Here is a 27,368-nt window from a genome sequence, read left to right as displayed (position 1 = left end):
CCAGTAATGCTGCCCCATTTCAGACAAGGGATACCGAGCACTGCATGAAACATAAAAACAACACCGGGCGCCTTTCCTGGTGCAATCAACCTTTTTATTGATATAATGAATGGTATAGAAATGATTATACTCACAAAGGAGGCAAGGGTTAAAAATGTCAGTGGACAAATAATCCTTGGTGACTTTCCTAATGTGGGAATGAATTGGAGCAGACAAAAGACAACCCAGAGGCTCTGCTTGAACCTGCAAGGGCACGCTACTACCGCTCAATGCGTTTTCGGGGACACGCCCCCTTCTTCAGAGCTCTGACGTTTTCAACCCTTGCCTCCTTTGTGAGTATAATAATTTCTATACCATTCATTATATCAATAAAAAGGTTTATTGACCCAGGAAAGGCGCCCGGTGTTGTTTTTATGACAATCATGCTTGCCTCCCTACAAACTGTAGAGTAGTGAGCGTAGCCACCCTCAGAGAGGAAGTATGTTACTTGCAAAATTACAAGGTGAAAATAAAGGAAACACAGCCTGAAAAACATAATAATAAATGCAACCACCACATCTACGGACTAGTAAGCAGCAATGTATTAAATTTTGGCTTTGGGTTTAGAAATGTTGGGAAGGGAACTTACAAGGCAGAAATAAAGGGGCTGCCATGTCTGAGTTGATACAAAGAGCAGCGCTCATATTTTTGGCCAATGTTTGAGTTATAATTCTATTGCTTACTCAGCTGAGGTTAGGTAATTGAGAAGGCAATTGTCATAAACACCTAACACAGCCTAAACACCTAAATGTGTGTTGAGCCATTAGATTCAGTATATTGGTGAAAGTGAGTATTGAGCTATTAGATTCAGTAAAAACTTTCCTACCCAACATGTAAGGGCACTTGGCAGTCACCAAAATGCTTCCTTTTAGCATGTATGCAATGGTAGTTTTACCTAATATGACCTGGAATAGACAAGACAGGGATTATAGGAATTGTTTAAAGATGGGACTTTTGTTTCAGTTTCCCATCAATATCAGATGACAGTTAGATGTTGCGAAACAATCAAACCACCATAAGATCTTTTCTCCAAATGATACTAACATGACCAACAATGATGATATCTTCTAAGCACACATGTGTATGCAGAAGACAGACACCTTCATTATCCCTTGTATTTCCTGAACAACCTTTTTTCATCACTGCAGACACTCATCTTGAGTGTATGTATTAGTGTAGACTAGAACTAGTTAGTTGTAAGATCCAATATTTATTCTTTCCATTTTAGGCATTAATACAACCTTGTCTTTATTATTTCACATATCAATTAGGACAGAGTGAGACAACTGCTGTGACTCTGTCTTATATTCTACACTGAGAATTAAGCAGAAGCAGGTGAAAGCTTGAATTGTGATTAAAGCAATTAAAACAATCATTCACTCCAGATATTTTCAGTTCTTGTCATTAACACAATGTCAGCTTTCACAACACATGTAACATTACAGAGCTCAGAATAAAACAGGACTGCAAATAGAGTGATGTTGTATGTTAACAGAATTATTAACAGTGGCAGACTAAACCCTTCTTGATAGCTGAATATAGAGATCAAGGATTCTTTATTCCATTACAACTAAATGGAACATAAATCATAATTTATCATTACACTTAATTGGAATCAAGAAATGTGATTACATTTCTGCATTAAAAGCCATGTCCTACAAAACTGATTTGCCAATAAAAAGTTTATGCTGGCAAGTGTTATATCTCACAGTCATGACAGATTCTATCTGCAAGATCAAGTCCTTGTCTGTGCATACCCCATCCAGGCCATACATCATTCTCTGTTGAGTTATACTATTAAATCGGAATCACACACAGGTTTCTTCAAACTTAAAGGGAATGTCTACCATGAGTTCCTTGCTATGACACATCCTGCTGCAGGAGAAAAAAGATTTAACAAGTGGACTGATGTATAAAAAAACTAGAGCATGGAAGTTTGGGGAATAGTAGGGTTGCATGGAGCCGCCATCCGGGTTTTGTCTTCCATTCACTGGGAAAACCAGACTGTCTGTCTGTGGGAAATAGCTTCACTTCTGTCCAGATGTCCTTACTCCAGTTTTTATACATTAGCTCTGTGGAGAAACTCCCCTACCCCTTTAGTATGACTGGAAAAGGTAAGCAGACCTATATACTCACATACTGAGATCCCACTACAGCAGTCTGTCACAGACATAGGAGGCCAGGGGAGAAACCAGCCCACCAGCATTTATGCAAACCAGAATGTTTTGGTTGAACTATGTTACATTTTGTAAAAGCATAGCACCTTAACTTGGCTTCATAATGGCCATGTATACAGACAAAATCTTGAGCATGGGAGGGATTTTACTGCCCTTTGGCATCTGCCCATAACTAAAGTAATGTTTTGGATGGACTTGGCCTTTGAACGGTGAAAAAATATGTGGATAAACAACTATTTTAAAGAAGTTTTAAGACAAAATAAATTATTATTTTACCCAGATATAGAATATTATTTTATTTTATACCTAATGTAAATAAGAAACAAGAAATTCATATACAATTGGCTTACTTGAAGAACCGCCTTAGTTGCCATTGTTCTTTTCTACCTGACCAGTCTTATTCCTGCATAACAATTAATGGACTTGACTGCCAACAATTTAGCAATTAAGCAAAATGAGTATTTGGGCTGAATTCATACTCCCTGGTCCCCAGGCCACTTGTCTTGTGCTGCTCCAATCCTACCCCAGTCCACAAGCTAGCCTCACTATCCTTCTAACAAACTCATGTCATAAAAGTCACATGGGGGATGGAGAGGATGGCAAGGTTAGGTTTGTTTACCCACTCTTTGTCAGCACACCTAGGACCAATAAATAGAAGAGATGGCCAAAGTGACATTTGTTTTGTCATAAGAGGGTAAAATGTAAGTACAAAGAACACTAGTAGACTAAAAACAAATGCACAAACTGTGCAAGGACAACAATAAGGACCTATACACAGAAACCTTTTATACACAGAAATGTGTTACTGACAGTCAGCAATATGAAGTTTGAGTGGCTGTTAGCTCCCCTTGGCAGCCCTGTCCCCCAAACCATGGTCTAAGTTGGCTAAGCAAGATTCTGACCCTCATGGGGATGATATTATATCTGCTCACTGATAAGACACTATATTAGGGGTAGGCAACTTTGGTATTAAGGATGCACCAATACTGATACTAGTATTGGTATCAATACTCACCCAAATTCTCCTATACGTACCTCAGATACTGGAACTTCCAGTCAGAGGGAGATCTCCCTCTGATCACAAGTGCCCGAGGGAGCATGGAGCTGGCTTTCTTTCCAGTCAGGAAGCTGGGCGGTGGGTTATGACCCGCCTCTCAGCTTCCTGATTGACAAGGAAGGTGGCTTCACTTGTTGCTAGGCAGCCTGGCTTCCTAACCAATCAGGAATCCGGGTGGCATGTAATGACCCACCTCCCGGTTGATCAGGAAGCCAGGCTGCCTAGGAACAAGTGAAGCCAGCTTCCTAGCCAATCAGGAAGCTGGAAGGCGCTTTGATGTGCCGCCCGGCTTCTTGATTGGCTAGGAAGCCTGCTTCACTTGTTGGTAAGCAGCCTGGCTTCCTACCCAATTAGGAAGCCGTGTGGCACGCCATGACTTGTGTCCCGGCTTCCTGATTGGTCAGGAAGTCACGCTACATAGCAACAAGTGATGTCGGCTTCCTAACCAATCAGGAAACTGGGAGGCACCTCAGGACTAGCCACACGGCTTCCTGATTGGTCAGGAAACCAGGCAGCCTTGCAAGTGAAGCCAGTGTTCTTTCGCTAGAACACTGGCTTCACAAGCAATCAGGAAGCCGGGCGGCAGGTCATGATCGGCCGCCCGATTTCCTGATAATCTGGACACACGGCACCGGTACTCTGTATCGGCGTGTACCGTAAAAAATATATCGGTACTCGATACCGAAAAACTGGTATTGGTGCATCCCTATATGGCACTCCAGCTGTTTTGCAACTACAAGTCTCATGAGGCATTGCGAGACTGACAGCTACTGGCATGACTCCCAGAAGCAGAGGCATGATTGTATTTGTAGTTTCACAACAGCTGGAGTGCCGAGGTTGCCTACCCCTGAGATATATATATATATATGTATGTATATATATAGATATTACATAAAAAATAGATGTAGAATATACATTCTTTTGTATTCTATATATTTATTTTACTAAATGTCCTTTTCCTCTCCTGGCACTAGTTTTCCATAATTTCTATCAATCTTATTTCAGTTGTGTAGAATTTTTGGTTTCTTTTGTCTCTTTTCCTCTAGGGTTAGTGCATCACTTACACCTGACATGAGCTAATGAGTCATTAATGACAGCAGTACAAAAGGTTCATTGTACTATACTATTCATCTAACCTATTTAATAATATGAATCTCTTTTATTATTTCTTGCTTACTACTCTCAGAGGAAACCTATATGTCAGATGGATCTACCATTGCATAAGTCTGCCTACTACATTTTATTAGTCTCATAAAGCAAATATATAGTCATATTATACTTGATAAACTGTTAATTACATTGTATTGCTGCCTGCAGGTTGTAACTGCTTTCTTTTACAGCACCCTGGAAGACCAGAAACCTAAGATTGGTCACTTATGCATATAGCAGTCAGTTCCCATAGTCATGGGCTCAGGCTTGCCCTTCTTGTACCTAACTATTGGTTATGAGGCCACCAACCATCCCAGTGAAAGGCTAATAGGGAGGCAGGAATAGACAGGCCAGAGCCCAGGTCCATACTAGCCACTCTCAGACACCCTAGAAGAAAGCAGAGCAATGTGCAGATACTCGGAGATGCCTAGTGTAAAATGTAAGTTTACCAAGAACATAAATGGCTCCAAGTATACAAAGAAAAAATAGTCAATCATAACAAAAACATTTGTATAGTTTTTAATAGAAAATCTTTTTAGCGCACTGATTATAACCTATTAGAAATTGTCTTTGTGTTTCTAAAGCTGGGAGAACTGCTGATATTAGCTGACTTCAAAACCCAACAGCAGAACACTGGTTGGGAGTGCCTGTCCTGCTCTAAGATCTGTATGACCAGTGTAAGCTATGCTGGGTCTGTGCCCACCCTCACATTTCATGATTAGGGCATGCTAAGGAGGAATAGCCAAACACAGCTTTATTTGTTTTTATGAATGCTGTCAGAGGCAAGGGGCATTATGATTACTAAGTACTATTTTATTTGCTCAAATTAGATTGTTGTTTCTCTAGAATTGCATTGAATGTACATTACATGGTCAGTTTAATTGTAATAAATGCACAGCACTTTCTTTTTTTCCACAGCACAATTGGTTCACAAGGTTATAAAAAAGCATGTCAATAATTTTCTTTCTACACAGTATTTACTGACATTTGCTGTTATTTTAAGAAACTGAAAAGCATCTATGGTATGAAAAAAAGTTCTAAAGTTCTAGATTTTGATGTACCATATATGATATAAAATTATATTATATTGTTTCAGCTTGTATTTCATTTCACCTTTGTTTCACCCCCCTTTATTTTCCTAGCCAGACTGGTTAACGCTGTGTATTTCTAATAGCAGACTTCCATCACTGAAACAATGCAGCACCTTAGCAAATATGTCAAGGTATTCCTTTCAATCAATATATCAACCACTTTGTAGTAGTATGCTTTGAGTTTTATAACTGTTTGGGATGTTGTCATTGGTTTGTATCAGTGTTAAATGAGAAAAAGAGAGCGGAGAGTAATATATTTTTCATGTACATGACTAGAATTATGGTTTATTACTGGTAGCAAATAACATTACAGACTAATATCTAAAGTAATTGGCTTTTGGTAATTGAGAAACAATGGCAAAAATCCAATTCATGTATTTGTTTATATTTCTTATACTTGCAAGAAGAGTGAAAAGTGATTGTTGGGGAAATTTACATTTCAATTGAAAGCACACTTACTAACAGTCACAGATTCCTGTGTCACCAGTTGGTGATCTTGGTCAAAATGCTCAAAATTCAAGAGTATGTATTAAAGTAAATCTAAAGACAAAATGTTTTTGTTGTTTTAGGATAGAGTAGTCAATAGTTCATACCCTTTTTTTTCTTGCATCTTTTTTTCTTTGCTTTGCCTTACTGCGGAGATTTTCCTTTACTTTCTTTCATGAGACACAAAAATAAGTAAGTGGAGTTCTTTTCAAAGTAAGGAAAATACTCTCTTAGACAGTTGTCACTAGAACAAGTGCCCGCTTTGGACGACTCCCCCTCTATTCCTGTCTATGTGACAACTCAGAATGTCAGATTTTCTCTCACTTTCACTCTCACTTTCATTCCCGGTGTCATTGGTTACCAGGATTTACAGAGAGAATAAATCTCCCCAGTATGGAAACATACATAATAAAAGCCTGTCAGAGGTTTGACTGTTGTCCAGTCTATCCAACAAAAAATAGGCTTTAGATAGACTTTCATTTTCTTATTTGAAAACTGATCTATTAGCATTGATGCCAATGCATTGCATGGGCTATTAGTTAAAAATATATATTCCTTTAAAAAGACTCCCAAATATGTACAATCCTCTGGGAATTGACAAAGTCATGATTCCTCCCCAGACAGGAAGTTACCAAACCAACAATTACCGATCAGGTCTTCATGAAAAATAGCTAACGGGAAACACAGTCCAAGACATTGTAAATAATTGTACACATCTTTCATACTCTGAAGCACTTTGTAAATAAAAGGTATGGGTTATAAAGTAATCACAACAAAGGCAGTAGAAACAAGATAAAAAAAGATGAGATAATTACCTCATGATTTTAGCAACATTAATACATCGTCTTTGTTTATGATGACAGTTGCCATTTCTATTTTTTTTATTTCATCATGTGAGCAAGCAAACTGTAAATTAGTATTAATAAAATAATTGTGCTATAATCCCTTTTGAACTAATAGTATTAGTTTCTTCAGACTCAAATGCAATGTAAATTTAGTGTGATAATAAGAATGGGTCAAATGCTACCGATGTCATGAACGTTAACAGGTTGTCTAGTCTAAGTCCTTTTGGAGTTCCGCTGAAGGTCTAGCTTCTTCACTGGTTGGTGTTTTTTCTTTTCTGCCCCGTTGTGTTTTGAAGTACCACAGATTCCCATTAGTAACAAAAAGCAGTGTTTTCAGTCAGCAGGTTAGGCTTAGTTCACCATGCTTCATGTCCTTCCACATAGGAAACTTTGGGGTCTGGATAGCCATTGAGGGCACTGTTCCGTTAAACACATGCTAAACATAACATTTTGTAATTTTCCAAGGAAAACTATTTAGTTGCATATTGTTCTGTAAGAAATGGTTTGTGCTTGGCACGAACAAAAGTTAATCCTCCTCCTCTTCCTCTATGACTACTACAGGAGGCTTGTCTTGAACTCTGAAGCATTCTTCAAAGAAATTCACAATGGACTTGTGCAAGTGCTGTTCCATCAATGGGGTCTTCATATAGTGGTTCTCATCTGGGTATATCTGTAAGGAAAAACATAATTAAAGTGGAAATATACTCTTAAAGTTTGTGGACACATGACAATCTCCCCTATATGAGCGTGTTGGACATCCCATTCCAAAACAAGGTGCACAGAACGAAGCACAGCAATGCTATGTACATTGAGATAAATATTAGCATACAAAGACATTTTTAGACAATTGTGGGCTTCCAAACTTATGTCAACATTTCTGAGAAGCTTTTACAAGACTGTGTCCCTGTGCACAAAGTTTGTTCCATAAAAACAAGGTGTGATGAGTTTAATGTGAAGGAATTTCAGTGACCTGCACAGAGCATTTAACTCTATGGAAGGCCAATTGTGAGCCCAGTTCTCTCATTCAAAATCAGTATCTGACCGTACAAATGCTCTTTTTGTTAAACAGCCACACTTTCTCACAAACAAACCCTAACATTTTATGAAGAGAAAAGAGGAAGCTGTTATAGCCACAAGGGGGATGGAGGCAACTTAATACTAATGTCAATTATTTTTTATGGAATGTCCAACAAGCAATAGGTGTTGGTCATGTGTCCACAAACATTTGGTCATATACACATGGAATCAGTCAAGTTAATGTAAGAAATGGGGTTGACTTACTAAGGAAGTAAAGGCTGTTTACTTAGCAAAGTGATTGATAGTAAATAATGTGAACATGCGTTCACTTTAAATACCCAATCATGTGCAAGGGATGTTCTAGTGTCTATATACCTTGAACAAATTTTGCAATGTCTACAGTATATGCAACGGCTAACTCCACAATAACTTAATAACTATATTTGCCAACTTAAATAATTTTTACATTGTTTAAGGACATATATGTATTAGATACAATGTTTTAATACATTTCCTGTTCATGTTTTTTCTTATACACTGACAAATGAACAAAAATGTTTTTTTTAAATGCAATTTAGGTGATATTATACTTAAAAGTTTTAAATAAAATGTATTATATATATATATATTCCTTATTTATCATGATCAGGACTGAAATAAATATCATCTAAAAGACATTTAAAGTAGGCAGATCCTCCATGGGGAAACCTATACCCATACAAAAATTCTTCTCAGTAGAAGTGAGCAGTGAGGAACCAGGTGTCACCCCAGTTAATTATCTTCCTCACTTATTAGTTTAAGGCATAAATAGTTTTGGTTTTTGTTTAGGCAGACGTGTGTGTGTGTGTGTGTGTATATATAGTGTTCTTTCTGCCAACGAATGGGTTCTTTTTTTTTTGCATTTTTTTCTACTTCCTAGAAGATTTGGACACAAACAAAAAAGCAATTGGCCAGCCAAGTATAACCCCACCTCAAAAAATATTGAAATCACCTTGGGAAGAAATGAAGCTCTAGGCCTCAGGACCATTTTGTCCTTGTGTAAGACTAAAAAGAGTTATTTACCATAAAATGCTGCTAGCTCAGACACATGCTTGCATGTGATGGCAACAAGGAAAGCAATCTTGTAAGTAAGAATGGATAGGGGAATATCTTTGATAGGTTCAAAAGGCTGTTTTTGAAAAGACAATAGAGCTAAATTAAAATCCCAGAGGTTGTACAGGAGGAACTACATGGGAAATCGCCTGGGTCAGTTGGATACTATGAGAATCACTGGACTTCCCTCCATCTCAATCCTTGAGATAGAGTAAACAGAGGCCCCAGAGAATCCACTGCTTCTGGCAGAGGATCTCTGCACTTGGAGACAAACCTGTCCAGTTTGTTGCTGAATCTACCTGCGACACAGGTCCAGGTGTAAGAACCATTTCTCTGGGTCCAGTCACTGCCGGATGAAGTAGTCTGCCTGCCAATTGATCATGCCTTGTATGTGAACAGTGGACAAGACAGGAACTTCGAGCTCTGCCAAGACTAGAATACTTTATTTCTCTTTTGTCAAAGCCAAATTGTGGTTCCTCCCTGATGGTTGAGGTATGCTACAGCTCTGGCCTTGTCTGACTGAATTCTGATCAGATGACCCCAAAGAAGGGGTATGCAATGTTGTAGGGATAGCCACATTGATGAAAGCTAAAGAATGTTGATTGGAAGATAGGATTCCCCTGGTGTCCTCAGCAGAACCCTTCCCCAGCCATTTGGACTGGGATCATCGTGTGGATTATCCAAGAGAGAGTGAGGAAAAATTTCCCAGACTCCAGAGTTGTATTCCTAAATCACCAAGCCAGAGACAATCTGGTCTTCAGTATCAGGTGAGTCAGATTGTCCAGAGACAGAACAAATTTGTCCCACAATGACAGAATGTTGTGTTGATGGGGTCTGGCGTCAAACTGGACAAATGGTACTGCTTTGAAGGGGGCTACCTTCAACCCCCTGCATTAATGCAGAGTTAGATGTTTTTTGGATTGTACGGTCCGAGTCTGGAAACAGAGTTGGCAGGTTTTTTTTTAGGAAGAAAAACTTTGGCCTGGGTTGTGTCTAGATGAGACCCAGATATTCCAATCTACGTGTCGATTCCAGCATTGTCAGTCAGAATTTGAGCTGACTCTTTCCTTAATGAGAGTTTGTCTAGATATCCCACAGTGGAGATACCCTGGGAGCATATAATAGGTCTACCACTAGGGTCATGACCTTAGTTAACACTCAAGGTGCGGATATTAGGCCAAAAGGTACTCAATAGTTCAAGCTAAAATGTACACAGAACTGAATGAATCAGAGTGGAAACACAAATGGAGCCTCCAAGTAGGCAACATCTGCTGAGCTGTCTCTTTAGTTAATTCATACTTCTCTAGGAGTCCTTTAATTATCATCAGTCATGCATTAAATGCTCATTTGTAAAACATATAAATATTAAAAAGGGCAACTAAAATAAACTGGCCCAAAACCATTACTGTTGTTGTCTGTAACTGAAGCCATTTGCATACACCCTCTTCCTTCTACATTCATCTTTTATATATTTTTTGAAGAATGTGTGAATGAAAAACTCACATAATTCCCGTGAAAAATCTGATGTAGATGTTTGAAAAAAATGTCTATGTTAGCTATCTGGGTTTGCAGGTGTGGAGGAAAAAATGGCAATACTTACTGGAAATCCTTTGCTAATAGAGTCAGCCTTATTTGTACCATATTCTGTTAGGCACATATTTGATGTCTTTACAGAAAGCCACAAAGTCTCCTGAGATGCTACAAACACTTTTGCTGTGTCCCTTATCATACAGTTTCCTGATTAGGGACCAAGTAATAGGTTCCTAGCAATGCCCAATGATCTCTAGTTCATGATTTAAACTGTTTCGTGAGAGCTGATTCGCAGTGAAGTGAGGATTTACTGCATATAGTGGGGTTGATTTACTGAGTAGAAGCTGTTTACTTTGTTTCTATTGCATATGATTAGGATAAAAATGCATACACATTTTTTTCCAATGCAGTGCAGCAGAAATGGATCACATCGGTGCATTGTAGTGAGTTTGGAAGTCTATGTTAATGTGCACATCTATCATGCATTGCGTTAATGAGTGCATTTTACTGCACATTACGGCAATGTACAGATGTGAATCTGGCCTTAATCTCCCTCACACACATGCTTGAGTATTCAATGTAAGTAAAGGTACACCTTTATTTACCATCATTCACTTTGTTCCACAAACAGCCTCTTCTCATTTAGTAAATCAGCCCCTAGGTGTATTTACATGATCTCAGGGGCATTTGGTTACTCATATCATGTAATTAGTCTATGGATAGATATATGGTTAAAGAATTTCCTGCCCAAAATGGGTTAGGAGTCAAGATGTTAGGACATGTCTATCTCTACATGCTAGTGCAATACATGTTAATATGTTGATATACATGTTCTATTGCTCTTGTGCTTACAAATACCAATTTATAGAATTACTGTTTTGCCTCTATATAGTGCAACTGTATGTGCCATATTTTTGGCTTGGTATCATTAACTAATATTGGTGTTCTTCCCTGTAGGTTAATATGTAAGCCGTAAACCATAAAAAAGTACAGACAAATGTAGGCACCTTTCTCACACATCTTCTCTAAACATCCAGTCCATCACATAACAGTCTAAGAAACGAGTGCGCTTAGTATCTGAAGACAGTGTGTATGGTGCTAATTGACTACATCCGACACACATTAAAAATGACATTTTCTTATTTATCAGCTCACTTTGAGTTTAAGAGGATCATTATCCAATTAAAATTGTTGTATAATAAAGGTTAAAGCTATAAAGTGGAAATGCCAACCAAAGGCTTGAGTGATATAAATGATATTAATGATTTCATCAATAGCAGAGTTTACATCCTATTATAAGACTGATGCAGTGAATTCTGTAAGTGGTTTTGAGTTTGGTAAAAGTAAAGGGACATCCGCAGACCACACCATTGTGTTGTGGCCGAGAAAAGCTGGAAGGAGCCCAGCACTTGGTATTTTTAAGGGCCGTGTCAGATTCTTTGCTGCTACAAATCGCTCATGTCAGCAATTAAAAGCAATTTCTACCTAGTGATTTACTCACTGTAGTTGCTGGTGATTTGTCAGGAAGAAGCAACTTTTTAATGCTGAGCGACTGAGTTACGAAACGCTGCAAAATAAGCAAAATAAGGATAAGGCCTGACATGGCCCTTAAGAAACACATGCTAGGCTGAAAGTAGAGCACCACCACAGGCTCATAGTTTAGTTTTCCTTGAATACGTGTTGGAGCATTACAATGGCTTAAAAAATGTTGGGGATATATTTGTAAATATATACAGTATGTACATCTGTAGAGCTGCATGTACAGCTATATTTGGCTACTACATATGCAAGATCTGCTCCCCCATTAGTAGAATTGTACAATGATTGCTTCATTTGCTCCAGTACAAAGTCTTTGGCTCAGGTCTGATCTAACTGGAAGCAACATAATCTTTGTAAGAAGAACTGAATTGATCTTAGTAATCCTTAAAGACTTTTTGTAGCTGCAGGTACTGGAAGAAATGAATCCTCAACAATCACAACAGAATCTCTGAAGGCTTCTTTATTTCAGTTTCCAGCTTCTGCTGCCAAGTCCACGTCCCTGCTACCAGAGAAAATAAAGGCAGGGTAGCTAAAATTTCAGTGCCTCTGTTTTGAATTTTGAAGATGAATTTCTACACAGTGCCTACAGCTACAGAAGTTAGTGAATGTTTTTTTAAGTTTCAACTTTTGCTGCTTGTTAGGAATATGTAAATACTTAATGTATTCATCCTTTACAAATCTGTAAATGCAATAACCAAAATGTGAAAAAGCAAGCAAGTAAAATACTTCCCTTTAGGGAATTGTTGCAATAATAACTCGGGCTGTATATTTACTGAAAAGAAACCCTTTATTTTCCTTCTACCAGAAAACCTGATCATTCAGCAGCACAGGGCATGTCTGCTCATGTCAGTGGAATTGGCCAGGAAATAGGCTCTATAAACAGCTCGGAAAGGAAGGAAGACACTCACCAGTAAGGAATAATTGGCTTTGGCTTTCACTAAATTCGTTATAAGTTCCGCAGTGTGTTGGAAGTGGATTTTTTCTGTAAAATAAGATTAGTATCAGGAAAGGGGACAAATTAATTAAAGCACATTTTCTAACTGCTCAGCGAGGAGCATCTGTATAATAGCTTCTTATCATTATGGAATAGATTAAGGATTAATAAAGCATTACTTACCATCTGCAGTGGCATGGATAATCAAAAATTTAGCTTTATTCGATAAGGACTCACGAACGGTTATTTTGGCCAACTGTGGAAATACAGATTAAAAGAGACTATCTTCAGTAAAAGAAGAGAAAATTGGCTTTACAGAAATGACTGATAAGCTACAACAGAAAATCACACAGGCCCTCTGATTTGAATGGAACAAAGGATATAGATTTCAGACAAATTGAATAGCATCCTATTTTAGCTGGGTAGCTGCATGCAAAAATCCTGCTTTTATTTTATTGCTCAGAAATATCAGAGCATTTGAGCTGTAACCAATTATGCCATTTGATAGGGTTTTAATTAAAGCGTTTTAAACTCAAGCTCAAAAACGTAATACATTGCAGCTTGCCAGTCGTTAGATGTTGTGGCTGCATTCAATTTTCTTCCTTTCATTTTACCTGCTGATACTGCCAGTAACACACTGCCTGTCCTAGGGTGACAAAACTCACTGTACTATAATTATCTATGGAGGAGCAACACCGTCACCCATGGATGCTCTCTTTATTTGAACTACAAACATCTCCACTTCTCATCTCTATACCATATGTGGATGTGTTATGTTGTCCACAGAGGGTAGTTGGGAAAGCTGATGACACTGTTTGAGATTTCAGCTCAGTGCACTTGAAGTTACAGGTAGTAATGAGCGCAAAGTTTGTTCAATGGCGTCACCCGAGATCCCTGTCAGCTTGTTTACAATGTGAAACAAACAGGTGGACAGGAAGTCATTCATTTAGTGGAGGTGGTATTACCGCCACTAAACAAACTACTTCCGGGTGAAGCAGCCAGAGGTTGGGGGTGGGCAAACTGGCCAAATCTGACCTTTTAGTTCACCCGCTGCTGAACCTCGAACAACTCAGGTTTGGGTCAAACTCATGGTAAACCAGAAGCCAAAGCTCATTCCGAGCTACAAGGGCACAGGATTTCTGACAGGATTTACAGGTATTTTTCTGCACTTGCAGAGAATGTACTTCAACCAACTAATTCAACTCAATCTTCAAAAAATCATCCGCACGAAGACCAACGTAAGTGCAATCCAAAATTTTATTGAAGTAAAGGGCCTCTATGATTAAGCCCAGGTGGTGAAACACGTGAACGGCGTTGGTGTGGGAGAGACTCATGGTGGTGCAAATGTTGCATAACATATTTTGGATTTCATTTTGGATTTAGTTTTTTGGATTTACTTCAATAAAATTTTGGATTGCACTTACATTGGTCTTCGTGCGGCGAATTTTTTGGAGATTGACTTGCAGGGCAGGGAGCACATTGCAGCCTGCGCCCAGCGTATGTATTAACTGCAGCCGGAGATAGAACCGGAGCGGTGAGCTCACAGAGTCCTTGAAATTAACTAATTCAACTACCACAAATAATTCAACCACCACAAATAAGAACTGGTAAGCTATAATATGTACATTTTTTGTTCATAATATCAGGTCGTGCTTCTTCTGAGTGTAAGCTGCAGCAACACCTGTGATAAATATTTTAAATTCCTTCATAGCAGCACATATATCTTCAGATTGCAAATAATAATAAAAAAAGAAGACGTACCTCATATGCGCCATTATCCATAGTATGTAACCCCAGGTATCTCTCAGAAAAGGCAGAAGCTGGAAAATATAGTGTGTAATAATTTATGGGATTAATAATGATAGTATACTACAATCATACCTTTACAATGCAGTCGCAGATAAGGCAAGCACATTACTACAGTGTTAACATAAAATCCAAACAGAAAATTAAAGGATACTATAATAGTTTGTGAAATATTTTGCCTCACAAAATTATATTGAAAATTTTAAAAAATGAATAGTCTGAATATATTTTTATTATTTGCAGGGTGCTCCTATGATACCCTTTCTGCAGTGTATGCTGGACTTTCTAAGAAGAAAGTCCAGCACCAGTTTTGCCCTTGTTGACTGCTCCTGTATGTCCATTTAATTTTATGTTGTGCTGCACTGTAAGCTACTAATGTGCTTTACACATCTGCGTTCTGTTGCCGTGTGTTATTGCATGTGTGTTACATCTCACATTAGTATGCACTGGCATTCATTAAGAATGGGATGCCAACATACTGCAACAAATAATGCAGCATGTGCGATAGATTGGATTAGGAAGGATCAATGAAATCATCCAAATCTGTAGTCAGATGATTTTGTTTAATTATCTTTGTATGTGAATCTCAATGCCAGTGCAATATAATTTGGTCACCTATAGATATAAGATTGGGAGAATGGGAAACAATTGCATGCAAGCTGTGTACAACACCTGGCTGGAATAATGCCGGAGAAGGATGGTGGAGGAAGAATCGAGGGGGACCTGATGGAGAACTTCAGGTCCCTCTGCTGATTGACAGCAGCAGTGGGCGGGTGCAATAGCTAGTTTGCTTTTGGCTATTGCAAATTGAAATAGCCAATAGGAATCTAGCCATGCATTCCTATGGTGATTTTTATTTTTTATTAGCGTGACGGCAGCCAACGGCTCCGATGTCAGAAGAAAAAAAAAACAGAGCATGGAAAGGTTCAGTCTGGGAGAAAGTGTTTCTCTCCCGGACGGCCGGGAGCCACTGTCTAATAGCGGGAGACTCCCAGAGCGCCCGGGAGAGTTGGGCTGTCTGGAGATCAGCGTTCCAGGTTACCTGGTAACCAGGGACACTGATCTGTCGGTGCAAGTGGCCAAAGCCAGCCGTGAGATGACGGCTGGCTCTGCCCAGCAGTCAGTAGCAGGCTGTTGGCCGGCCGTTCGGCCAGCTTCGGATTTCACCTCGGCTCAGTCGAGCCGAAGCATATGCCTTCGGCTCAACTGAGCCGCTCGGCCGACTTCGGGAGCTGTATGGTCTATAGTGAATAGCCCGTACGTACAGCAGCTCTTCGGTTCTACTGAACGGAAGAGGTCCTGGGGCCGAAGCTAGCCAAAGGATCAGCCGAAGCTATGGCTAGATCCTTCGGCAGCTTAGTGAATAGATCCCATAGTGTCAATGACCCCTTAAGGTAAATAATAGGATGTTACCAAGCTCAGATTCTGTGTTCTCTGTATTTATTACACACTCACCGTAGAGTTTAAAATCCGTTATTGGAGAGAGTGAAGCTCCACATGTGAAAAGGTCATCTGCTGTTAAAGTGATCAGACGGGAGCTCAAGTATCCTCCATATGCCTAAGTGTTACAAAGAGAGGTTAACATTTATAAATAAGATATTTTTCGAATAATAGTAAGACCAGTAAGTCTGTCCTTCACATACAAACAAAAACTTTGCTCTCAACAAAAGAAGAAATGGTATTTTTGATGCTGGGAAAGCAAGAATCACATTTCTGGGATGCTGTTCTCAGTTATCTTAAACAGACAGTTGGTAGGTTGCTGAATATCTGGATCCAAATAAGCATATTATATTCAAATAAGAGGTTTTTAAGGGTCGGTCCATTGTAAAAATACATTTATAGGTGACATATGGTGGACTGAGTCATCTCCTGGCTTCTTGTGTCAGGTTGGAGTCTCACTCTCCACTGGTTTTCTTGTGTGTATCCACTTCCTTCTCCTAGAGCTTTTTCCGTAATACAAAAGTAAATGTACAGAGAAACTCCCCTGTATTTACCACAGCAGGTGTGAGGACTGGGTAATCAAGCTAAACTGCAGGCAAACATCTAGATTTGTGGCTAAAATACAAATAGAGATGCACACAACTCGGCCAGACAGTAGAGCCAGGTGACCTGCTTCTTCTCTGCTGCAGTTAAGCAAAATAGCATGGTCACCTCCCTGCTCCCAGCCTGTGATTGGATAATGAAAAAGCATTGGCACGAAAAGGAGGTCATCTGTTCTCTTCTTTCATCATATACCTTTTTAGCGCATATAGTATGAATGCAGCACACCTAATTGGTTCTTACTACTTCCCCCTTCTCTCTAGTCTGAGTTCTTTTTGTATGGAGCATTACAAGAAGCTGAAGTATCAGCTTTGGGTGGAATGAGCCTTTAATACAATATAAAATGTAAAGAGGATTGATCATTTTTCGTTCTTTAAGTTCAAGGAGCTCCCAACTCTACACATCAAATGCATCAATTTTCAAAGGCTCCTTCTTAAACCCAACACTTGGAGCTATACCTTTTAGATAGGACAAACACGGTATACTGGCCACATAATGGTAAGAAAGCACTCAATGGAGAAGACACACATTAGGGGCAAGGATGGCAGTGGCTAAGGGTGGCTGTAGATGATCCGTTATCTCCTCCCAATGTTTTCGATGTCAGTCAGTTGACACAGTGGGACCCAAATACTCAACTAATAATAACAGTAGTGGACCTGTACCACTTTACTCTTTATTCTTCTACTCAGAACAGAGCTGTTCACTTGAGGTTTTGCAAGTCGCTTGTTATTGCCCCCTAGGAGGTCAGAACTGTCTGGGAGTAATGATGTGAAATATTCGATAGTTTCCAAACAGATTTCAGTTCAGATAGAACAATGGAAGATGACTTAATTAATCAATGTACTTAAATCTTGTAGGAAGCAGATGAACAAGGCCTCACAATTGCATCACAGCCAACCAAAACCCCGATGACTGAATTCTAATTATTCACCCACCCTGAGAACTTTTTTTGTGCCATCACATTTTTATTGTAGCCAATCAGTTTTCTGATGGTCAAAAGAAAACCCTCAAAATTAGCCCCCATCTCCCCATGTTGAGCTACCTTTCCATAAATCCAGGTATAAGAATACAGGCATATTGCCCAGGGAAGGTTATTCATACATTCTAAGTGTCATTATGTACCTATCTCATCTACACCTTTTGCTAATATCCCTTGTATAGTGCTAAATAAACAACCTACAATTACCACTTTCATCTCCATTGTTCAAGATACTACTCTCACTAATCTCCTTCTGTTCATTTATTTTATGACTCAGTATGCTAAAATTCTTTTCACATCTATTTCCAACAGATTATTAAAACAGATTGGATTTGTAGTATCAATAATTTCATGTTTATTACACTATAAGTGCTCTCAACAATTCATAATGACAACGAATTGTTCACTGAGCTCTCCAGCTCTGACAAGGTATCAAGCCCGTAAATTCCAATATAATGCACTCGCTTTCTGTAATTTAAAATAGAACTGCTGTTTTCATTGTTTTGTTCCCATGTGCCAAACAGTCTAAAGCTGGCCATATGCTAGATGGACATTAAAATAATTCTTTACAATCCAATTTTCCTATGCTGGCAATGGACAACCATATGCCTCCCTGAGAGGCAGGGGCCATGATGCAGCAGCCTGTCCTCAAAAGACACAATTTGTATTTCTGTCAATCCAGTCCTGAGATTTACACAGCTCTTTCAAAATAGCACAGCCCTGTCTAGCAGAGCCAGACAATTGATTTTTCTCTGCTCCTATTAAAGTGACATTAAAATTAGGACTTAGCTATTAACAAATATGTATCTTATTTGTGTATCACGAAGCTGAAGATCCTCAAATCATCCCTGAATTCGTGCTGGCACTGTCTTTCCTTCTGGAGGGGGGCTACTTTTGTTCCCCGTGGTCCGTGTGTGTGTGTGTTATAAAGTATAAAGAGTTATGGACACCGGCACTCCAAAGTAGAAAAACGTCTTTTATTGACTCATCATGCAACAATACACTGACCAGGTGTGCGTGCTTATGAGTTGCTGCCATGTGATTGGCTGATTAGATATTTGCGTTAACGAGCAGTTGAACAGGTGTACTTAATAAAATGGACAGTGAGTATATATTGTGCAGCACTGATATGCTGTGTTTCTATACTTTTAATATACCTCTTGGGTTGGGCATGGTATGCCTAAAAACAGGGTGGTAAGATACTGTTATTTATTTAAGTATTGATGAGAACACACACATTCTTTGTAATATTTTACAGTAACATGATTATATTTGAACTCGGATAACTAGAGTCTGGGAATATGATGCATATATTTATAGACCACTGACCTGTCCACGTTACATTATCTGCCTTGTATTACAATGTAATATTGTTTATATGAACAAGAAGCACTGGTATTAGCAAGTAACAATTTCAGTTAAAGGGCAAGTCTACTCTCATAATGAAACTTCAGTTATTGGCAGATGCTGGGGTTTTGAAGCCCAACTGCAGCCAATTTTTATTGTTTTGGATATAAAGGGTAAGGTTTAGAACCTCTGTTAAGTTTAAAATGCTAACTAGGTCTTTCTAATTAAATTTTTGTGTCAGATATTATATGATGTCTTTGTCCTTATAGAAGAAATTTCTGCCCCTTCCTGTTCTGTATGATACCCATCACCTGGTCAGGAAGTGAGGGGACATCTGCCTCTCTATCTATCAAAAGCACTGGAAATAGTGAGATTTTCCCTCACCCCTGTTGTGTCTGACAGCCAGATCAGCAGGAAGTAAAGAAAAATCTCCCAAATGGGGAAAAATAGAAACTAAAACCTGATACTGTATACGTCCTAAACCTTCCTCCCATACACAAATGATTTGGATTTAGGCTTTAATCACCAACAGTTTCCTTTATCTCTAAAATATCAACAACAAATGGGTACCATTCCATCTGTTGGAGGAGGGAAAACAATGGAAAGTCGGAACATCCAGCATTCCAAGGAGGGTGGGAACAGATATCTAATTATAAAGTAGTGAATGTGACTTTCACCAAACATTCTCTTGTGGAGAATCACTCATGTAATTTAAAACACATGAACCTGAAAGATTTTCCTCCAGAGAATATTTGGTGAAGTCACGTTCACTGCTTTATAAAAAGACTTATAGACACAACTTCCAAAAAGTGACCTAAAGCAGAACTACAGACACAGAGGGGTCTATTCAAGAAGCTGCCGAAGGATCTAGCCGTAGCTTCGGCCGATCCTTCGGCTAGCTTCGGCCCCAGGACCCCTTCGGTTCAGTAGAACCTAAGGGGTGCTGTACGGGCTATTCAATATAGCCTGTACAGCTCCGAAACATGGCCGAGCAGCTCAGTCGAGCCGAACGCATACTGCTCGGCTCGGCCGATCCTGCTTCTGACAGCTGGGCGGAGCCAGCCGTGATCTTACGGCTGTCTCCGGCCACTTGCAGAGAGATCAGCGTCCCTGGTTACCTGCTAACCAGGGACACTGATCTCCAAACAGCAAACACTCCCGGGTGCTCAGGGAGTCTCCCACTCCCGGCCTCCCTGGAGAGAAACACTGCTGTTTCTTTTTTTTTTTTTTTTTTCTGACATGGAGCCGTGTCAGAATAGAAAACAAATTTAAAAAATGTGCCCATTGGAATGCATTGCTAGGCTCCTATTGGCTATTTCAATTTGCAATAGCCAATAGTAAACTAGCATTGTACCCGCCCTCTGCTGCAGTTCTCCATCTGGTCCATCAGCAAAGGGCGAGTACAATGCTAGTTTACTATTTGCAAATTGAAATAGCCAATAGGAATCTAGCAATGCATTCCAATGGGCAAAAATTATTATAATTTTTTTTCTATTCTGACACGGCTCCGTTATTTTTTTCGTTTTTTTTTTACGGCAGCAGAACCGCCGGACAATAGAAAACTGTTGGGCGGAGCTAGCTGTCATTGCTAGCTCCGCACAATCGTTTTCTATTTACTTTTCAAAAACTTTAAAAACTATTTTTCTGTTCTGCTCGGTCCCTCTGAGGGAGCGAGCAGAACAGCCGAGCCGAATGCCGCTCAGCAGCAATCGGCTATTCACTCACTGCTGTTCGGCATCTATAAGAATAGGCCGAACAGCAGTGAGTAGCCTGCCGGAGGTTCGGCTCAGCCGATCCAGATGTTGGATTGGCTGAGTCGAACTCCTTCTGCACTTCGGGTCAGCCGAACATGCTGAGCATGTTCGGGCGACCCAAAGCCATGCGAAGCAAGCCGATTTATGGCTGATTTCAGCCAATATACGGCTGAAATCAGCCGTACCAGCCTTAAGTTTATAGCCGAATGGTGTTCGGCTCACTTCACTTCAGGTCGGTCATTCACTAGGCTGCTTATGGCAACTTAGTGAATGGACCCCAGAGTAAAAATACCCCCTGGATGCTTCACATCCCCCACTATTACATAACCTGTAGAAACTTTAAAAAATATATATTTTCTTTACCACCTTTTTTAATGCTTCATTACTGACCTTCTGCCTTTATTTATGGCTGCATCTGCATTGATGCCATCAATGCTAACAATGCATATTGCTGCTATGAAATAGCTGCTCAGGTTTGCGTTACAGTAACAGAAGGGGCTGGTCATGTGACAGGTCTCACAGTACATATAGACTTAGAGGGTTATTCACAAAGCTTCTGAAGGCAGCCAAGTAAGTAACCCACCCGAAGTGAAGTGAGCCGAATGCTGTTCGGCTATTCACTTCAAGCTTGTACAGCTGATTTCAGCCGTACATCGGCTGAAATCAGCTGTACATCGGCTGGCTTCAGTTCAGCCGAACATGCTCAGTTCAGCATGTTCGACTGAGCCGAAGTGAAGAACAGGTTCGACTCAACCGATCCAACATCTGGATCGGCAAAGCCAAACCTCTGGCAGCCTACTTGCTGCAATTCGGCCTATTCTCATAGGGGCCTAACGGCAATGAGTAAACAGCCGAATGCCGCCGGGCAATTCTGCTTGGTACCTCCGTGGTACCGAGCAGAATAGAAAATCAGTGAAAAAAGCTGGAAAAAATAGAACTTTAAAAAAAAAAATGTAAATAAATGATAAATTTTAAAACATAAATAAAGATTTATTTAAAAAAGAAAAAAAAACAATTGGGCGGAGCTAGCAGTGACAGCTAGTTCCGCCCAACTGTTTCCTATTGGCCGGGACCTGCTAGAGTCTTCTAGAAGGTCCCGGCCAATGAATAATAACGGGGCCGGCTCCCCCCAGTTGTCATTGTTTAATGACAGTTAAGCGTCCCCGGATAACCTCGGGACACTGATCTGTGCCTTAAGCTCGGCTGAGCCGCTCGGCCACCTTTGGGAGCTATACAGGCTATAGTGAATAGTCCGTACAGCAGCCCGTTGGTTCGGCGGCCGAAGCTAGCCGAAGGATCAGCCGGAGGTGCGGCTGATCCTTTGGCTAGCTTTGTGAATAACCCTCTTAGTAGCAGAGATTGGTCACCAAGAAGGGAGGCAGCAGAGATACAGATGGTTATAGCACCAAGCTGAAGGCGATTTGCATAGTCAGCAGTTATGCAAAATGGGAATTTATGAATGTGTTTGCAACAAAAAAAAATGTTCACAAAAAACAAAATGTCATGCTATCTAAAAGTTTTATCTCTGTTATGTGTCTTTTTTAAAATGTTCTTGCACCATACTCATGTTTGTGACTCACTGTTCACATTTTGCAACATTTTGCATAATATCTCAACTGGGCAGTCAGTAAATCCAGCATTTGTGAAATTAAAAGACCTCCAAACTGTTGTACATTCTAGAAGTCCTCCTCAGCACTTCTTAAAGTATGGCAAAGATAATTTAGCTTCATCCCCTCAAGCCAGCTAAGTACTTTAGGCCTATTCAGCTGTCCTCCAGGAGATTCCTTGCAGGTTTGTGACAATTTAGAGACAATTTGGAGGCAGTTCGCCTTATGAAGACATTTAGGAATAAAACATAAACTAGGATAATAAATCTGTTGCTATATGCACCAGAAATCAGGGATGTGACAATTTAAAAGGCACCAAGGATGCGACAAAATTGATAAATGTCCCCCAATGACTGTTAGATCTCATTAGTTCTTTACAATTCTTCAGTGCCCGAAGTTTAACTTTAAAACCATCTCATACTCTTCAGGTTAGAGGCCATTTTATTTCTCTTGTTTTCTTGTTTTTTTTTTAGCAATTTGGGGAAAGCCACTTTAATCTAATGAGTATTCATAAATGTCAACATATCTCTTCCTTTAATTTAGTATTATGGTCACCCCACTTTGCCCCTCTGAAAAATGCCCCAGCTCCTGAAGGCTTAGTAAACACTGTTTAGTTCTATAATAAAAATAATATATTGCTGTACTACATTTTCTGTTGTATGGAAAACACAGGTACGCATACTAAAATGAAACTTGATGACATGCCCTAAAATTGAAATGGAAGACATGCCCAGGCATTAAAAAATCACAAAGCAGATTCTGCCTAATCTGAAATAACAAAATAAATCTCTGCAATGTTTTGTGTACAATAAGAGCAAAATCTTGTTATAATACCCGCTAAAACCTCCTGTCAATAAAAGTTGAATTAGTTCTAACTATGCGCTCTTCCAAACCTAAAAACTATGAATATTTAACAAGTCAGCCTCCGAGTGGCGAACAAGAGAAAGGTGACTATAATTGTAGATTTACATCATTAAACATAATCTGATTCTGAGGATTCGGCTGAAATTGTAAATGAGTGTCTGCCAATTACGGGTCGGACAAAATAACCTGTTTTATCTTCAAACGAATTATTCCGGGAGCACGTAGACTGCATGGTAATCAAGTGCTTACTCTAATTATGAATTAGATTTAATAAGAAGCGTTACAGCATTACAACACAAATAATTCAAGTCATATTGGTGGAAACATACCCGGAAAATGAATGCACTCATCAATAGATAACTGTGTTTTATAATACATCACAGCATATTGAAAGTGGATTATTTTTTATAGGATTTATTTGGTATTTGTATGGACAGTCTCCCCCATGTAATAACTTCTTTTGTGTTCCCTTTGCAGCAGCCACAGATTTATTTCAACAGGATGCCGAGTTGTGTAACTCATCAATACTCAAATGATCAATCTCCCAAATGATCTGTCCATAAAAGACTGAATTTTGATTATGTTACTATTATGCAAATCTCATCGGGATTATCAAACATACACTTATTATATTTCACATAGTGAGTCACTTGGAAATATACAATACATGGGATGATCCCAGGCAGGACTGACAGGGTTAATCACAAAAGGGTGAAGAGTTTGGAGAAGACAGGAGAAGTGAACAATCTAAGCCAAAGTAGCTGATGTGGAAAAATTCTCCAATTCAGCTCACTTTCCAGTTCAGCTATGTTGTCCTAGATTGTTCACTTCTCCTGCCTTCTCCAAACTCTTCACCATTTTGTAAATAACCCTATTAGTGTCTGGTGTTCCCTAAAAGTACTGCTGTGTTAGTGCTACCTTATAAAGGAAATTCCTAGGAAAACTGAAACTCCTACTTATCTATGATCCTTACTAATGTTCCTGGTTGTACTTCCATTTGGAGCCATACCTTACAGTGCTAGTCATGAAGCTGATCAAGGTTAGGTAAGTATAACTGTTGTGTGGGAGTGGGACCAGGAGACAGTTTTTTTTATGGGTGTATTTATAAAACATTCACAAAGCCATTCACTCTGCCCACATCTGGAACACTCATAATCTCCTTAGCTCCATCTAGTGGTCCTAATGTGGCACAAATGTAAAAGCCAGATGTTCACAAAGTTAATAGCTCTGTAAGGCTCCACTCCCATATGAGCGGTTTTCTGCGCGTATTTGGCCCTGCGAATATACGCATGGAATCGCTCTAAACATAAAAAACAATGCATTTTAATGTGCATTGTTCAGACCATTGCGGGGACCGCGTGGTACAAAACCATGCATCCCGCAAAATAGTCCAAGTGCAATTTCAGGGGTGGATTACACACATTTGTGGCTATAGTAGTAGCCACAAATTAGCGGAATCCATGCAGTTGTAAAGATTTTAGCGTTTTCATGTCATGTGGTCTTCCGCACGGAAAATCACACAGGAAAAGCAAATGCTACATGTGAATGGAGGCTAAAGATTGTATAAACAAAAGTGTTACTTCAACCTTGATGAGTTGGGGCTAATCTCTATGGCAGTTTGTAATTTTATGATAGGGCTGTATTCACCCGAAAAAATGCATGGAGTATGACAGGCATGATCCTTAGAAAAGTTTGAATTTTCCTTTTTGTTTGGAAATCCTATTTCAAAATAAAACAAAGTTACCACAGAGAGCATCACACGTGAATTATTTTCTGCACAGCTGCCATGTTTGAATAGAATGCAGGATATTTGCCAAACAAATTTCTATATCTCCCATCTGTCTAGGAGAGAAAAGTGGGACACCTTTCAGTGAAAAACAATTAGACAAAGGACATCCAATATTAATATGTAACAAAAAATCTGAAGTGTTTTTTTTTTTTATTTGATGCCTGCCATAGGTAACTGCACTGAATTTCCTTTTTGCTTCAAAATTATCAACACAAAAATCTCAACTTCCCATGGTCTGATAGGTTCATTATTAGATTGATAGGACAGATTAGAACTGCCTTTTTCCTATCAATTAATGAAAATATAAACACCTTTCTCTCAGTAAAGGTGCCCATACACCTTACAACCATTGCACAACTTTCATCCTGCAATGGTTGTAAGGTAATTAAAAGCTCATATGATCTGCCCATCTTGGACAGGCAGATCGTACTTACGATCATCCCAAGCCATCCCGGCTGAGGGGAGGGCTTCCAATGATTCCAATGCTGAGCGGGCAGTGTGCGCTTGCGCACACCGACCCGTGCGGCATTTGTCTCCCGAGAACGCCACTGATCCGGCGAAAATTGTATGATTCTCGGCGGGTTTTCAAGCTTGCTCGGGAGACAAAATACGTGCGACCGTACAGTAGAAACGGTTGCACGCCTTCCATACACCTGCCGATTATTGTACGATCGGGGGATCACCCGCCATTATCGTACGATAATCGGCAGGTGTATTGGGCACCTTTACACACATGTCCTGTCAAAACAATCCCTTTTAAGCTCTATGTTGGATCACCTGCCTGCTGCTAATGGTCATACAGATTGGATTCCGCGGGGTTGATTTACAAAAGACCAATAGGCTGTTCACTTTACAGGGGAATTTTCACTTAGCGTAGTGAATGTGGAGAAAATTCAGTTTGCAAAGAATACCCAATCACAAGCATGGAAAAAAAATAGCATTTATACTTGCACATGATTGGATGATGGAAGCCCTCAAGAGCTTTACCTCCTTTACTAAACTAAGGACAATGTGCTTGCAAAGTGAACAGCCTATTCACCTTTAGTAAAGCAACCCTAATGCATGAGGGAGCCTAAACTTTGGTATTGCGTAGGTATGATATCTTTTAAGAAGGTTTTAAAACAAAAAGATTTTAAAAGAAAAACAAGGAAGTAACAGCATGAGGATTGCAAGAATGGGTTTGCTGAAGGCGAGGAAAACAGATTGTTTTTATTGTTCACAGAATTCTAATGCAGAGGGGTTGATTTACTAAAGGCAAATAGGCTGTTCATTTAACAAGGCAATTTGACATTAGTTTAGTGAATGAGGGGAAGCTCTGTTGACTTCTATCACCCAATAATGTTCAAGAAGAAAATGATTTTTTTTTAAATGTTCCTTGCACATGATTGGGTATTCTTTACAAAGTGAAGTTTCACCTCATTCACTAAGCTAAGGGAAACTTCCCCTGCAAAGTGCAAATTACTTTGTAAAATGAACAGCCTATTTGCCTCTAGTAAATCAACCGCAGACCATCAGTGTTGTTTTTTTACTTCATTATAGTTTATCTAAGCATCAACCTGAGACATGTTGTTTATTCCATCACTTATAAATGATAACACATTTTAAATTACCTTTCCAAATACACCAACCCGCGTCTTGTCTATGTATTGTTCTTTTAATATTGTACTGGAAGAGAAAGAAATCAGGAGTTTTGTTAAGAAAGGAACACATTGATACATAACTGTTATGACATATTCATCTATTTATATTTTATTAGAATAAAGTGGGTTCTGGTGTAGGTATTATGAGCCTAGGATATACGCTCCATTTTCTGGGGGTTTTAGATGGAGAAATAAGCTCTCTAGTTATAGGTGATATACAAGTTGAAAGTATTTTAGCATTAAAATCACTTGAAATGGGTTCCTCAAAAACACAACACGCATATCTAATCTAGTATGAATGCATACCAGATTAGATTTAAAATGTAAGTAAACCCTAACAATTCATTTTTCTTACTTGCTCCTGCAAAATGTTGCAATGCGCTGCAACACATATGGGGTCTATTCACGAAGCAGCCAAAGGATCTAGCCGTAGCTCCGGCCGATCCTTCAGCTAGCTTCAGCCCCAGGACCCCTTCGGTTCAGTAGAACCAAAGGGCTGCTGTACGGGCTATTCACTATAGCCCGTACAGCTCCCGAACTTGGCCGAGCGGCTCAGTCGAGCCGAACGCATATGCCTCGGCTCGGC

At 39.5% G+C, this 27,368-nt stretch overlaps 1 protein-coding gene across 4 annotated transcripts in view; it reads right to left on the bottom strand.

The window, feature by feature from the left end:
* Positions 1-6,867: 6,867 nt before the first annotated feature.
* Positions 6,868-27,368, bottom strand: part of DPP6 (dipeptidyl peptidase like 6) — a 1,045,284-nt gene continuing 1,024,783 nt past the window's right edge. For 3 of the 4 annotated variants that reach the window (XM_018553126.1, XM_018553123.1, XM_018553125.1), the window contains exons 21-26: positions 26,753-26,807; positions 16,218-16,320; positions 14,718-14,776; positions 13,140-13,212; positions 12,931-13,004; positions 6,868-7,514 (exon numbers count right to left, since the gene is read on the bottom strand). In XM_018553126.1, the coding sequence (XP_018408628.1) occupies positions 7,371-7,514; positions 12,931-13,004; positions 13,140-13,212; positions 14,718-14,776; positions 16,218-16,320; positions 26,753-26,807 (508 nt within the window). In that variant the 3' untranslated portion in view covers positions 6,868-7,370. Of the gene's footprint in view, positions 7,515-12,930; positions 13,005-13,135; positions 13,213-14,717; positions 14,777-16,217; positions 16,321-26,752; positions 26,808-27,368 lie in introns of all 4 variants that reach the window. The other variant, XM_018553124.1, reaches the window with a different exon arrangement.

Source organism: Nanorana parkeri, unplaced genomic scaffold, assembly GCF_000935625.1.
Source record: "Nanorana parkeri isolate BGI_ZX_2015 unplaced genomic scaffold, ASM93562v1 scaffold110, whole genome shotgun sequence".
Lineage (NCBI taxonomy): Eukaryota > Metazoa > Chordata > Amphibia > Anura > Dicroglossidae > Nanorana > Nanorana parkeri.
This window is presented reverse-complemented; position numbering and strand designations above follow the sequence as displayed.